The 13832-nt window shown below is 38.4% G+C and overlaps 1 protein-coding gene across 19 annotated transcripts in view; it reads left to right on the top strand.

Annotated features, from left to right (window-relative positions):
• Positions 1 to 15: 15 nt before the first annotated feature.
• Positions 16 to 13832, top strand: part of SLMAP (sarcolemma associated protein) — a 196588-nt gene continuing 182771 nt past the window's right edge. For 8 of the 19 annotated variants that reach the window (XM_032801370.2, XM_032801369.2, XM_032801367.2 and 5 more), the window contains exons 1-2: positions 81 to 135; positions 261 to 1691. In XM_032801370.2, coding sequence (XP_032657261.1) covers positions 1494 to 1691 — 198 coding nt within the window. In that variant the 5' untranslated portion in view covers positions 81 to 135; positions 261 to 1493. Of the gene's footprint in view, positions 136 to 260; positions 1692 to 13832 lie in introns of all 19 variants that reach the window. The other 11 variants (XM_032801363.2, XM_032801361.2, XM_075073311.1 and 8 more) reach the window with 2 other exon arrangements.

Genomic DNA, 13832 nt, shown 5'->3' on the forward strand with positions numbered 1-13832 from the left:
GATCCTTCGGTCAGGCCCAGTTCAGAGCGGCTCCTCCCTCTCCCGGGTGCCAGCCCCCCCCTTCCTCTCTCCGGCAGCACTGCTGCTACTACACCGGGTAGGTTTCCAGTCACTATGGCGGCTGCGGCTGGGAAGGTAAGAAGGGAGGGAGAGGGGTGCTCGCTTGCTCCTCTGCCGGTCGCTGGGCAGGGGAGCCCCGGGCCGGGGCGGGGGCTGCTAGGCTGGGGCTCAGCCTGATCGGGTTTGTTTTGGTCTTGCAGGTCAGAAGAAAGTTTTCGTTGTCGGCGGCCGCCTCAGAACGACACTGAGCGGGAGGTATCCGGGCCCGGCCTCCAGGCCTCTCCCGTAGCCGGAGCAGGGCCAGCCCCGCTGGGCCAGCGGAGACCCTGCTCCTCAGGAGAGTGCGACAAACGGCATCCCGATGCGCAGCCACCTGCGGAGACCCTGAGCGGAATAGATCCCTCCCCCTTTGGCCGGGCGGCGGGAGACCTGACTTACTGTAGCTAGCCCCCGTCAGAGACACCCCTCTGCTCTCCGAAGGCAGCCCGCCTCACTGACACCCCCCCCTTCTGAGGGGCGATTCCTCCTTCTGTCAGCCCAATCTTCATGAGCTCTTGCAAACCTCCTGTCTGCCACCTCTCCTCAGAGTTGAGGAGGCCCTCGCCCCTTCAGTTCGTCCTGCAAGACCCTTGCTCTGTTTCTCCCCGGGCTGAGAACAGTTTGAAGCTCTTCTCCACTCTTTATCAAATTCCCTACCTGAGTGACCGATTGAAACTCTAGCCTCGGGTCGTTTTTTTTTCTGGCGTAGGGGAAGAGAACAGTGTAGCTTTGCTACCTCTAGTCGAGGACTACCCATCCTACTTTATCTTATCGTCTGAAGAAGATGAAATGTGGACTGTCATGTGGATCAACTAAACGGACTGTCTTTTGTGGAGCGAATGCTTCATACGTATTCTCCAACTCTTGATCTGGGCTCTGAGGCTGACTAGACGCTAAACCTTTTTTATCCCCTGACCTCAGCCCCCTAAATCTTTCCTTGCTTTCATGCTGCATTGGTCAAAATTTTGGTAAGTGCTGTTTACGGAATTAAAAAAAAGAAGGCAGTCTAAATCCCCAACTCAAGTATTTGTGTGTGACTCATCTACTTGGATTAAAAGACATCTCCACCTTCTTCTTCTTTCTTCTCTTCTGCAAAGTCAGATGTTTGTTCCTGTTCTTCCTGATGAGCATGGATTGAAAGTTGCACCTTCTAGATTTTTTTCAGGGTGCTGCTGATACTCTTAAAGGACATAATGGGGCTTTTTCACTGGATTATTGCCAGGATCAGTTTACACACTGCAACAATGAGTTGTTAGGCATGTACAGGTAACATCTGTCCTGCTTTAATGTAAAATTGCTGGGGAGATTTGGGATAAAATTTTGTGGAAGGCAGTCTGGATCAGGAAGAGTTTCTCTTCATCCCTGTTTGACGTGACATCCCCAATCTGTCCTCGATGCCTTCAGCCTTGGCTATCTTCACTTGCCGTCCGAACTCTCACCCATTTCAGGAGCGTCATGTCTACCTGGACGAGCCTGTCAAAATCGGCCGTTCGGTGGCTCGCTGCCGGCCAGCTCAGAATAATGCTACTTTTGACTGTAAGGTGCTGTCCAGGAACCATGCCCTTGTCTGGTTTGACCACAAGACAGGCAAGGTAAGTCCATTTGTGTTTGTAAGGGAGAGAATAATTATTGAAATGCTAGATTATTTTTAATCAAGGGTTGGGTTTCTGCAAATTCCTGTAAATTGCAACTGGCCTGAAGTTTCCCTCTAAATAATCAGTATGGTCACATGTGAAGCAAGTAAGGTGTATGTTGTCATCAGGAATTCTGATTTTCAGTTAAATTGATAAAGCCCTGCTAAAGGAAAAACTTGAGAACAGGGTTTATTAAACGTTATAAAAACATAAAATTGTTAGCAGAGGGAACTGGTGGATCCTGAAGATTTCCCTTGTTCAGTCCTGCAAACTATGATGTCAGAAGTCTTATTCTATGTAATACAAAAACTGAAATATAAAACCTGAAAAAGTTATGGTAAGCAAATACTTATTTTGGAAAGTTGTTACTTTAAATTTGGGTAGCATTTCTCTAAGAGAATTGTTGCTTTTCCTAAAGCACAGTTCATTGGTATAAACAAATGTTTAATCTTTCTCATATGTAGAATGTATTTTATACTAGGTAAAAGGCTCCCAATTTTAGTGGTAGAACATGTCACTTTGAGCAACTGTCCCAAAAACAAAGCATTATAAATGACTAAAATCAGTTTTATATGGTATTATTCTATGTACTTGCACTTTTGAAGGTTGGACAAAATATTTTAGTATTAACTTTTATGTGCTATCAGGATAACATTACCTGCAGTGATTATAATTAATAGCCTGTGAAATCTGCTCTCATTGCGAGTGAGATGGAGTTAAAATATACAGTGTGTTATCTTAACCTGGGCCTGGCCTTCTAAAAAAGGCAGGGGGCAAGACTCAATGACCATGTGGGGAAGGGATAGCTCAGTGGTTTGAGCATTGGCCTGCTAAACCCAGGGTTGTGAGTTCAATCTTTGAGGGGGCTACTTAGGGATCTGGGGTAAAAATCAGTACTTAGTCCTGCTAGTGAAGGCAGGGGGCTGGACTTGATGACCTTTCAAAGTCCCTTCCAGTTCTATGAGATGGGTATATCTCCATATATTATTATATATTAAATTAGGATCAGGGCTGTCACAAAATGAAGTTTAGGAGCTTTGTTATACTTGTTTTGTCCACTAGGGACTGACCTGGGTTAAACAAAGCTATTTTAAGCTGTCACGTTAAATTTCAATTGCTAACTAATAGCAAAAGCTGTGCTTTGTTCACAAGCGTCAGTCACTCAAAAAGCAACATGCTTTAAAAATGTGTTTTAAAAATTCCCTGGCCTAGTGCTTCCTTATTTACTATTCAGTTTTGTACTCTGATGCTTCTCTTACTATATATGTCCTTCTAAGAAGTACTTTTCAATAATTCAGTTCATTCTAATCGAATAGTCATGTAACCAACTGTTGTTTAAAAGTATGACCCAGCATAAGGAACAACATGGTACAGTAAAAGTTCTTAAATCTTCTGATAATTACCATATGTTATTCAATACTTAGGCATGATGGGACAAGTAAAGAGTTTAATTTCTTAAGGCTGGGTTGTGTCATGACTTTGAAGTTGCTTACACATAATTATCATGAACTACTATTTATATGAATTAATATTTTACTGGATTTTTTTTATCTTCTGCATAATGCAGTATATGAGATACTTTTCACATTGGAAATAGCCATTTCGAATCATAACATCAGTCTATAAAACTTAATGCTTTCAATTTGAGATTATATAAGTGGTCTTTCCTGTTTGACATAGTGGGTTGGACTCAGTCACCTAAAATGTTTGTTCCAATCTAGTCTAGCATTTCTGACATACATTTTTTGCATATAATGCCTTCCATCCTTTCTCAGTGCTTTACAAACATAATTAAGCCTCACAACAACCTTGTAAGGTCAGTGAATATTTTTACAGATAGTTAAACTGATGCACAGAGTGACTTTGATGTTGGGCAAATCAACTAAATTGATGGCAGAGCTTACAACATAGACAACTGAATTATTTTTAATCAAGAGTGGTTAGTTTTAGACTCACTAACAGAAATCAAATGAGTTTTTAAATTGCTTTATTTTCTTTGCATGACTCTGAATTTGTAGTGGTTTACTTAAACTTACATTTTTAAGTTACAGGTCTGGATTTGCCCAGATTGGTAGTGAATAAAAGATGTAGGCATATGGTGGTGGATGGGCCTATAACATACGAGGAGGTGGCCTTGGTTAAGTACTTCTGGACAGAAGTCCACATAATAAACCCATCACCGTAACTGGTAATTTCGTTGGTCGTTTTGGCAGATACCCAGGAATGAATGGAGAATCCACTATGTTTTCTTTCTTGAGGGTGGTCGTCCTGAAACAGAGTTGAAGCATGCTGGTATAACAACGTGGGGCATCTTGAATTGTATAACTGGTGTATGCCTAAATGGAGGATTTCAGTCTCAGGGTCTGCTTGGATTCCTATATGAGCAATAAATTGCAACAAGTTAAGATGGTTTTTTTGAGGGTAAGGGAGGAGAAATGCTCTGTAGGTGAATGTAGTTTTAATGATATCACAATATGATTGCCTACACTCCAGTCCCTTACAATCTGGTCTAGCAGTTATGACTGGGCCGGTGTCCCCAAGTCATGGACAGGCATGTGGTGGTAATCAATGAACAGGGGTTGCAGTAATTGCTAGAGCTGGGAAGGACAGACAGGGGTCAGGATCAGCATCAGGCTGGAGTTGGAGACTGGAGAACAGAAAGTAAGTTGAGCTCTGGAGTTAAACTTCTGTCCTACTGCGTAGTTGTTTAGACAACATTCTGGGACACCATCCAGGGTCAAATAGTGAGCATGGGCGAATCAGAAGGCTGCAGGATGCTGTCATTCTGGACCTTTTGGGCAACACTTCCTGCGGTGTCTAGTCTCTACCATGCTCCTTGGATCTGGCTTTGTAGGGCCTCTAAGTGACGATGTGATAACATCAGCTATCCTAAACTCTGTAGACTTGGGTTCTAGTCCCAAAGATTCTTACAACAATAAATAAAAACATTGTAGTGAAAAGGCAGCTGGAAGACAGATACATATGGTCCTTGAATTTTCCTTTATGATCAATCACAAAAATATTCAGCTATATTGCTTATAACTCCTTACTCTTACAAAACCTGCAGTGCTTGCAGAATGCAAACAAAAAACACAATAATTAAACATGCTAGTAACATTTGCACACAAATGCTGAAATAACGAATGGTTAGCAGAGCCAGCCATTATAATAACCACTCTTACTCAGGAATGTCATTAGCCTACCAATGATCTAATGTCTTTGTCTTACTGATTAACGTAATACTATAATCATTTCTCAGAAGCTTGTAGATGGAATAGAACACCTTATTAAGTTGACCTTTTGTGACAGTTTAGGCAGCAATTTAAAAAATATTTTATAACAGGGAGAAATTTTCATAGAAGTGCATCACAAGTGGCATAATGATTTGAGGTACCAGGAAACTAGATTGGTTTTGTTTTTTGTTTTTTTTTTTAAAACAGGAAACCATAATTTCAATAATCAGTTTTAATTCTATTTTGCATTTGTGCTTTTTAGTTACTTTTCTTTTCTTTTTCTTTTTTTTAAAAGTTGATTTTCATCAGTTTGTAACCAGTAAAACATATTGATGTGCAAGTAAATATAGTCTTCATAGTAAATTTGGTGCTTTTTGGTAACCTGGAGTCTAAATTATATTGATTTACATTTATTTAAGTAATTATATACCTCAGTATACATTTATTCAGATTTTTAGTTATCTAAATAAGAAGAATTTTTTACTTGTAATTTGTGTCAACTCTCTTTGGATGGACATTGGAATTCAATGAGAAGTGGACAAAAAACAGCATTTAATTCTTTTATTAGAAAATGACCTTATGTTCTGAATACAAGAAAAAAGTCTACCAAAACATGTTTTACATTTAAAACTGATTTTAACTTTTAAAAACCATTTGTAGTTAGTGAATTGATGTCACCATGTCCTTCAGGATTTTACTAAGATGATGTTTATATTAAAAAAAAAAAAAAAAAAAAGTGAACGGTACAGGGCGAACTTATCTTCCCAGCTCATTTTTATTCATAGATTGGAAGAAGAAAACAACCTTTTCTGCTTTTTCAATTCTAATTGGTTTCTCAGTTTGGGCTCTCTGTACTTGCAGAAGAAACTACTGCTGGTTTAGCACTTGAGCAAGCTCTGATTCCAGGTGATTAGTCAATGGCTTGACTTTCTTTTGAAACTTGGTGGCAAACATACTGCTTCCATATTTTGTTATTTAATTTAAATAATTTTAATAGATTATAGTGTTCAGGCTTTAATTTAAATTTTCAATTTCAAATTAATTTAAATAGGTTTTTTTTTATTTTTATTTTATTTTTTTAAAGAAAACTTATTTTTATCCATCCTGGATACCAAGCTTATTTGAGAATGACTGGATGCCATACTGGTTTTGGGGCTGCTACATGTGCTACACTAAATCACTGTTTAAAAATGTCATGGAACTTTTTGTTGAAAGAGTTCAGTACCATACTTTGTATAGTGTGCTTTACGTATGTGTGAAAAAGATGTAAGCTTCTTTGGGCTGGCAGCTATGAAAGACCAAAATAGTATTAACAGTTTAAAAAACAATGGTGTGTGAAAGCGGGGACAGATTTTGAGGGAAATCAGTAATAGAGAGCCAAGTGAAAATAGGGATTAAATAGGGTTTAAAGCAGTGGTTTTCAAACTTCTGTACTGGTGACCCCTTTCACATAGCAAGTCTCTGAGGGTGACAACCCCCCCTTATAAATTAAAAACACTTTTAAATATATTTAACACCATTATAAACACAGGAGGCAAAGCAGGATTTGGGGTGGAAGCTGACAGCTTGTGGACCCCTCCGCCCCCAAAATGTAATAACCTCGCGATGAGAACCTTTGGTTTAAAGGGTCACATGTAACTAAAATTTGCACTTCTGTTGGAAAAAAATCACTGTTAGAAGTTGCACTGAAGATCACTGTAACAAAAAGGGGATGGAAAAAAATCTTTAAAAGTTTCCTTTGTATTTGGCAGCATTCTAAGAATAGCCAGTTTTACTGTTTTCCTTGGGTAGACAGTAATACCCTGCTTTGGTTGTGCGATTTCACTCAACAGTAGAGAGGAAAGAGAAACATAAAGTTGTTAAATCATAAAAACTGGTCTTAAGCTTTTGGGAGCAAGTACTACCTGAAACTACTTCTAACTTATTTTTTAAATATTACAGATTGAGTCATCACTTTAAGGAGGGCTTGGAAAGAGAGGGTGGGTTACTTAACACATGGGAAGTGGCAGTTTGTCCCAAATTTAGGGCTGGTATAAAAGGAGGTCTGAATTAGGCTGAGAGAGGAAAAAGGTGTGCTAAGTCTATGAAATTCTTAATAAAATAATTGTTCAGCATCTCTTTACTTCCACTCCTAAAACATATCCATAATATATAAACTATTCGCATGTAAAAACTTTTTTAAAAATCTGTTTACTTTTAATACCATCTCAAGCCGTGAACTTCTTTTGCCTTGAAAAATTGCAACTTCAAATGCTGTAGAACTCTGGGTGTGACTTCTTCCAGGCTGAAATGTTGGAAAACTTCCAATTTAGAGTCCTTGGTGGAACCCTGAACTTCCCTTCAGATGTTTAGGCTTTCAGATAGCCTCTGGTGAAAGGACCTTTTAAAGGAACTAAGTAGCCATAGAGTGAGAGACAAAGTATTGTCATGAATCAAAATACAAATACAAAATACAGGAGATGGGGGGTCAATTTTTCATGAATGCAGAAACTGAAGTGGGTTGCCATGGGGTTTAGTACTAGGGCAGGTGGTGGTTAATGCATGTACAGTCTGGACAAGGGGTTGAGTAGTAAGGTTACAAAGTTTGCACGTCAATTATTATGTTAGTCAAGTCCAGAGAGGACTAGGAAGAGCTTCAGAGGGACCTAACCAAGCTAAATGAATGGGTAGTGTGATGGTAGTTTAAGTTTTAATGTTCATAAAGGAGATCATGCTAGATGACCTGGTCTTAAAAATCTATGGGGAAAAATGAGAACTAATAATAAACAGTATCAGCTCCAGTAAAGGATCTGGGCATCACTGTGAACAGATGAGTGAAAATCTCTGTCTAGTGGGAGCTGAGGCTTAAAAAATTGCAAACAATGTCAGGATACCTAAGGAATGAAGAAGAATATAAAAATATTATAATACCATTATATAAAGCAATTGTAATACTGTGTTGAGTATATATCACCTTGTTTGAAAAAGGATATTGCTGAACGAGACAGCTCTTTCAATGTGTCTGCTGAATATTCAAAGCTTCAAAAATGGCTTCAGTTAATGCTGTGAAAAAGGAAAGAAAAAAACTGTGTCCCGTGCAACTGACTATAACAAGTAATATACATGTAATTTAAAAAACTGATTGTAGTACAATAACATTTCAGAGTATTAAAACCGAATAGTTAAAAATAGACTTGTTTCGCTATGTTAGCAGTGAACTCTGGGTTTCTGTAAGTATAACCTATGAAAAAAAGTTGTCATTTTGGTTTCAAATCACTTATACTTCCTGGTTAACATGTTGTGTTTGGGTTGTTGTTTATATTGGGATTACAAACTCTACAGGTGGATGTTCATTTGCAGGAATTTCAGCCCATTCTCACTGGGCAAAAGATGCCCACGCATATTGCTTTTCACTCACAGCATCTCCATCACCAATCTTAGGGTAGGGAAAATGAGATGGTGCTGACTGTTCCTTGCTGACAGCTCCTTTCCCTTATGCAGCTCTTTCTGTTTGCAGTGGAGGAGCTTATTACCTAAAAATGTTTCCAGCAGTGCATGTTCAGCAACTCTGGTAAACAGGTGACCCTGTAGGAATGATAAACAAGTAATGGTAATGCAGTGACTGTTCAACTACATTAGACACTAAACTAGATTTTCTGCAGGTAATGTCAATTTTGTGCATATATTGTGTGAGTGGCTTTCAGAAGGCTGCAGAATCACTTATGGTATGTCTGTATTGCAACTAGACACCGCTGCTGGCCTGTGCCAGCCAACTTGGGCTTGCTGGGCTCAAGCTGTGGGGCAGTCTCATTGCAGTATAAGCTTCTGGGTTTGGGCTGGGCCTGAGCTCTGGGACCCTCCCACCTTGCAGTATTGTAGAGCCCAGGTCCCAGCTCAACTCCAGAAGTCTACACTACAATGGAACAATCCTGCAGCCTGAGCCCTGTGAGTCTGAGTTGGCTCGCACAGGCCAGTTGCAGGTTTTTGATTGCACTGTAGACATACTCTTGGTGTCTATTTAGCTAATCCAAACATTTTATACAGGGTGCTGTTAAAAAAATCAACCTGGGCACCAGGCAGATCTCCTGGTTTTGTAAGATCGAGCTTCTGGACCTCATACTTGTTTATAATAACCACTTACTGAAATTTTGTGAGATGCACCTCAGTAGCACTTCTCACAGGCTTTCTTCAGTTCAACTTTTTGCTTTTCCTTATTTTGCAGGTGTTAGCTGTGATAGCTGACTGAACTGCATTCCAGGTGTGTGTGTGTGGGGAGAAGGGGGTTTGGTTTTTTTTTTTCTTCTCCAAATGCACTAGATATCAGTCACAACTGCTCCTAGCAGTGCTATTCTCTGTTCTGCTAAATTTTACTGTTACTTCCAGGTATTTTGAGGAAAATGCAGCCTGGCAACAAAAAGTAGGGGTGGCATGTAGATTATCTGTAAGGCAAGTTTTCTAAATGTCAACAATATTTTGTAGTATACGTAACTCATTTTACATTTTAAAACTTTAATATTTACACAGTCTTTAAGAACCAGGTATTTGAGGTATTTAGTGTTTGAGTTGTGTTTTATTGCAGCTGGGAGCAAATATCGTGGTCTTGTTAGGGGAAAAAAAACTAGTAAAGGTACTCCAAATTTTTGAAGATGTTAACACATGAACATTTCATATTGATAAATCCCTTATCACACTGACTCTTAAGCAGTGGTTCATGGACCAGCAGTGTGGGTGAGTAGTGGGAAATCCCTTTCTGAACACAAGACACAAAGCTGAAATGAGCCTCAGAGCTGTTGAACCCTCCCACCTACTATCATAAGCACCTCTGCTGTACAATCACATTGAATAAATTTGTCCAGCTCCCTGTCTCTAGCAGAAACTTCGTTCTGATTTCCAGCCTGAATTTGTTCATGCCTAGTTTATACTCATTTGTTCTTGTCAACGTTGTCTTTTAGCTTAAATAGCTTTTTCTCCCTCCTTCTGTTTATTGCCCTGATGGATTTATAGAGAGCAATCATATCCCCTTCTGTCATCTTGTTGTTAGGTTAAACAAGTGAAGCTCTTCTAGTTTCCTCTCATACAATAGTCTCTCCATTTCCCGATCATCCTGCTAGCTCTTTTTCTGTGCCTGTTCCAGTTTGAGTTCATCTTTCTGAACATGGATGAAGAGAATTGTACACAGTATTCCAAATGAGATTTTACCACTGCTTTGTGCAATGGCTTTAATATTTCTCAATCTCATCTGATGTATCCTAGGATCACATTGGCGTTATTCACAGCTGAAATCACATTGGTGGCTCATAGTTGTATAGTGATCGAGCAACACACCCAGGTCTGTTTTCTCCTTTGTCATTTCCAACTGATGACCCCCCAGCTTGTAGATGAAATTTCTTATTATTAGACTTTTCACTTTTGTACTATCAAATTTCATCCTATTTCTGTTAGTCCAGTCTTCAAGGTCATCCAGATCTTCCTTTATAATTTTCTGCTCCTCCTCTGTATTGATGAGGCCTTCCAGCTTTCTATCATCAGCAAATTTTATTAGCATATTTCTACTCTGTATGCCATGGTCATTAATGAAAATATTGAATAAAATTGGTCCCAAGACCAGTTGTTGAAGAACTCCCCTAGTAACTTTCCTCTAGTCTGATAGTTCACTTGTCGGCACAACTCATTGCCTTCTCCCCTTTGGGTAGTTCTTTATCCACATTATCATTCTTGTGCTAATTTAACTGATAATTTCTCATGTGGTAGCATGTGAAATGCTTTACTGAGTCCCAGTATGTTAGACCTACAATAGAACCTCTGAATTATGAACACCTCGGGAATGGAGGTTGTTTGTAACTTTGAAATGTTTGTAACTCTGAACAAAATATTATGGTTGTTCTTTCAAAAGTTTACAACTATATATTGACTTAATATAGCTTTGAAACTTTACTATGCAGAAAAAGAATGCTGTTTTCTCTTTATTTTTTTTAGTAATTTACATTTGACACAGTACTGTACTGTATTTTGTTTTGGGTTTCTTAAGTCTCTGCAGCTTCCTGATTGTGACTTCCAGTTCCAAATGAGGTGTGTGGTTGACTGGTCAGTTTATAACTCTGGTATTCGTAACTCTGAGGTTTTACTGCACTTCATTACCCTTATCTAAAAATTGGTTGTTTTATCAAAGAAGGAAATCAGGTTTGTTTGGCATGATCTACCTTGGCAAATCAGTGTTGCATTATATCCCCTTTACTGTTTGTTGAAATTCATGGACGTATTCTTTACTTCACAATTTGTTTTAAAGCCTTACATGCTACTGATGTCAAACTAATAGGACTGTAATTGCCCAGATCATTTCCTCACCCCCTTTCTTAAATATACAACATGAGTTGTTTCTCCAGCAATATGCTGCTACCTCTGAATAAATAGATGTATTAAAAATCCTTGCTACTGGACTAGAAATCTCATGTGCCAGTTCTTTCAGTATTCTGGGATGGAAGTTATCTGGTCCTTCCCTTCTCTCCCCAACATCCCTGATTTGAGCTCTTTAAGCTTTCATTCCACCTCAGATGTGTTAGTTTCCATTTCTATATACTTGCTGTCCTGCTTTCATGCCTATGTTCCGTATGATCATCCTTAGTGAAAACCAAAGCAAAGTATTCATTTAATTTTTGGGCCGTACCTATATTATCTTTAACCTCCATCACATCCACTGAATAGTGTCCCAGCCTCATCCTTCCTTATTCTCTTTTTACTTATATAACTAAAAAAACCTTGTAATTTATTTTAGTTTCCTTGGCAAGAGCTGATTCAGTGTCACTTTTAGCAATTCTCACTTTATTCCTACGTTTTATAACCTGCAGTAGGAGGCTTTTTGTGCTGATCAGTCTCTTTTTCCATTCCCCAAAGCTCTCTAATACTCACCTGGATGAATAGCCACCTGCAAGAGAGTGTGGAGCGTTCCCCTACAAGTTGTGTGGTTGACTGGTCAGTTTGTAACTCTGGTGTTCATAACTTTGAGGTTATACTGTACCTCTACTTAAAAATATCGATCTGTAATTTTTAAAAAGAATATATATATCAAATTTTATCCCTCCTCTAGTTTTTATGTGGTGGTTGTCTGATAATGTAAGCTCTTTAGGGCAGGGACTGTGCCTTTGTCAGTCTTTATAGAGAATGTAGAATAAGAGCTCCAGTCCTGATTGTATAGACTCTGGGTACTACTTAATAGAAATGTTAAATACACAACCTTGTCTTTAACTTTCAAAACTACTGGGGCTCAACATGTGTTCTCTTCTGGAATTTAAAATAGGATAGAAGTAGATGCTGTACATCATCTTGCTAAGGTAATTTCCCAAAGACATAATGGTTGCTAAAAATTATGCATCCTTTTTGGAAAGCAATGCTATCCAAATAGCACTCTTCAAATATAGTGTTACTGTGATTGATTATCTTATATGAAACTCCTTCAAAGAACGGAAAAGATCTATAAAGACAAAAGTCTCATGTTTTCTCTTAAGGCAAATTTGAATTGTGACTTGTTTACCTCATGATACTGACTTGCATTTCTTCATAACACAAGCTGAGATGACTAGACAGAATATGCTACTATCATAGATCTGTTCTGAATATCTTAACTGTAAGAGAGAGTCAGTCAACTGCATTTTTGTAAAACAACCTGCTACTACTTACACTGCTGTAGTGTTTCAGTGTAGACGCTACCAATGCCGATGGGAGAGATTCTCCCATGGGTATAGGTAATACACCTCCATGAGAGGCAGTAGCTAGATTGATGGAAGAATTCTTCTGTTGACATAGCACTGTATACAGCAGGGGTTAGGTCAGCTTAATTATGCTGCTCAGGGGTATGGATTTTTCATCATTAAGACAACTTAATTTTCTCCTGTAGAGCAGGCTTTAGAATCCTTATGCAAGTAACTGACTTTTTTTATTTCAAACTACAGTTATTTTCAAAGGGAGAGAAAATAAGCTCTTTGGAAAGGCAATTAGAAATGCTGTTGACATTAGGCTTTTTCCCACCATATGAACTTGTGATGGATTCTTTATTTTGGTATCTGAGTTGTATATCCTCCATTTTACTGTAAAATCATTTCTATTCAGTATTTAAGATCTAATTATCTACATAATGTAAGGTGCACTGTGAATGGAAACCAGTGAAAAGTTTTTAAAATCTCACTTGGCATTTAAGCCACTTGAAATTTTTGTACAGACATTATGCAAATGGAATCTGACAATGCTTCAGTAAAGTGTACTTTATTAAACACTACATATCAGTAAAGTATTTTAAATCTTTTGTTGAAACTGAATTAACGAACTAGCATATGCAAAGTGCAATGCTAAGTTTATTTTTTGAAATGTGAGAAGAATAGTATTTGGTTATGAAAGCCTGTTGTGTAGACAACATAACTTCTTAAAAAATCGCTGACTGTGGTAGACATCTCTAACTAGCGATAAATTTAAAATGTCATTTCATAGAGCTCTTTCATTAATTCTTACTATAGTTGTAGGAATTTTTCTCACTTAAATGTGAAATGGCTTTGAGGATAAGTAGTTTTGGTATTTATATATTATTAAGCTCTAGAATATACAGTGTGACTTGAGGATCTTCCATTTTTGTAACTTTTCAGGTTGTTTATTCATTAAAAGTTTAGTTATAGTGTCCATCCATTTTTTAGAAGTCATATGTCCACATTGCAACTCACCACCACAACTGACTTCTTCGCTAGTCTTGTCAGAGGGGTCAAACATTGAATGAAAATGGAAACAGAATCATCCTAAGCACTAAAGGATTCAACCAGTGCAGACTCAGACATTCTAGTAGGGCAGCATAGAGAAGCTTGTGTTGGCATTGCTTTGTATGCTTTTTCCAAGGATATAGGACTTT

This window comes from Chelonoidis abingdonii, chromosome 17, assembly GCF_003597395.2.
Source record: "Chelonoidis abingdonii isolate Lonesome George chromosome 17, CheloAbing_2.0, whole genome shotgun sequence".
Lineage (NCBI taxonomy): Eukaryota > Metazoa > Chordata > Testudines > Testudinidae > Chelonoidis > Chelonoidis abingdonii.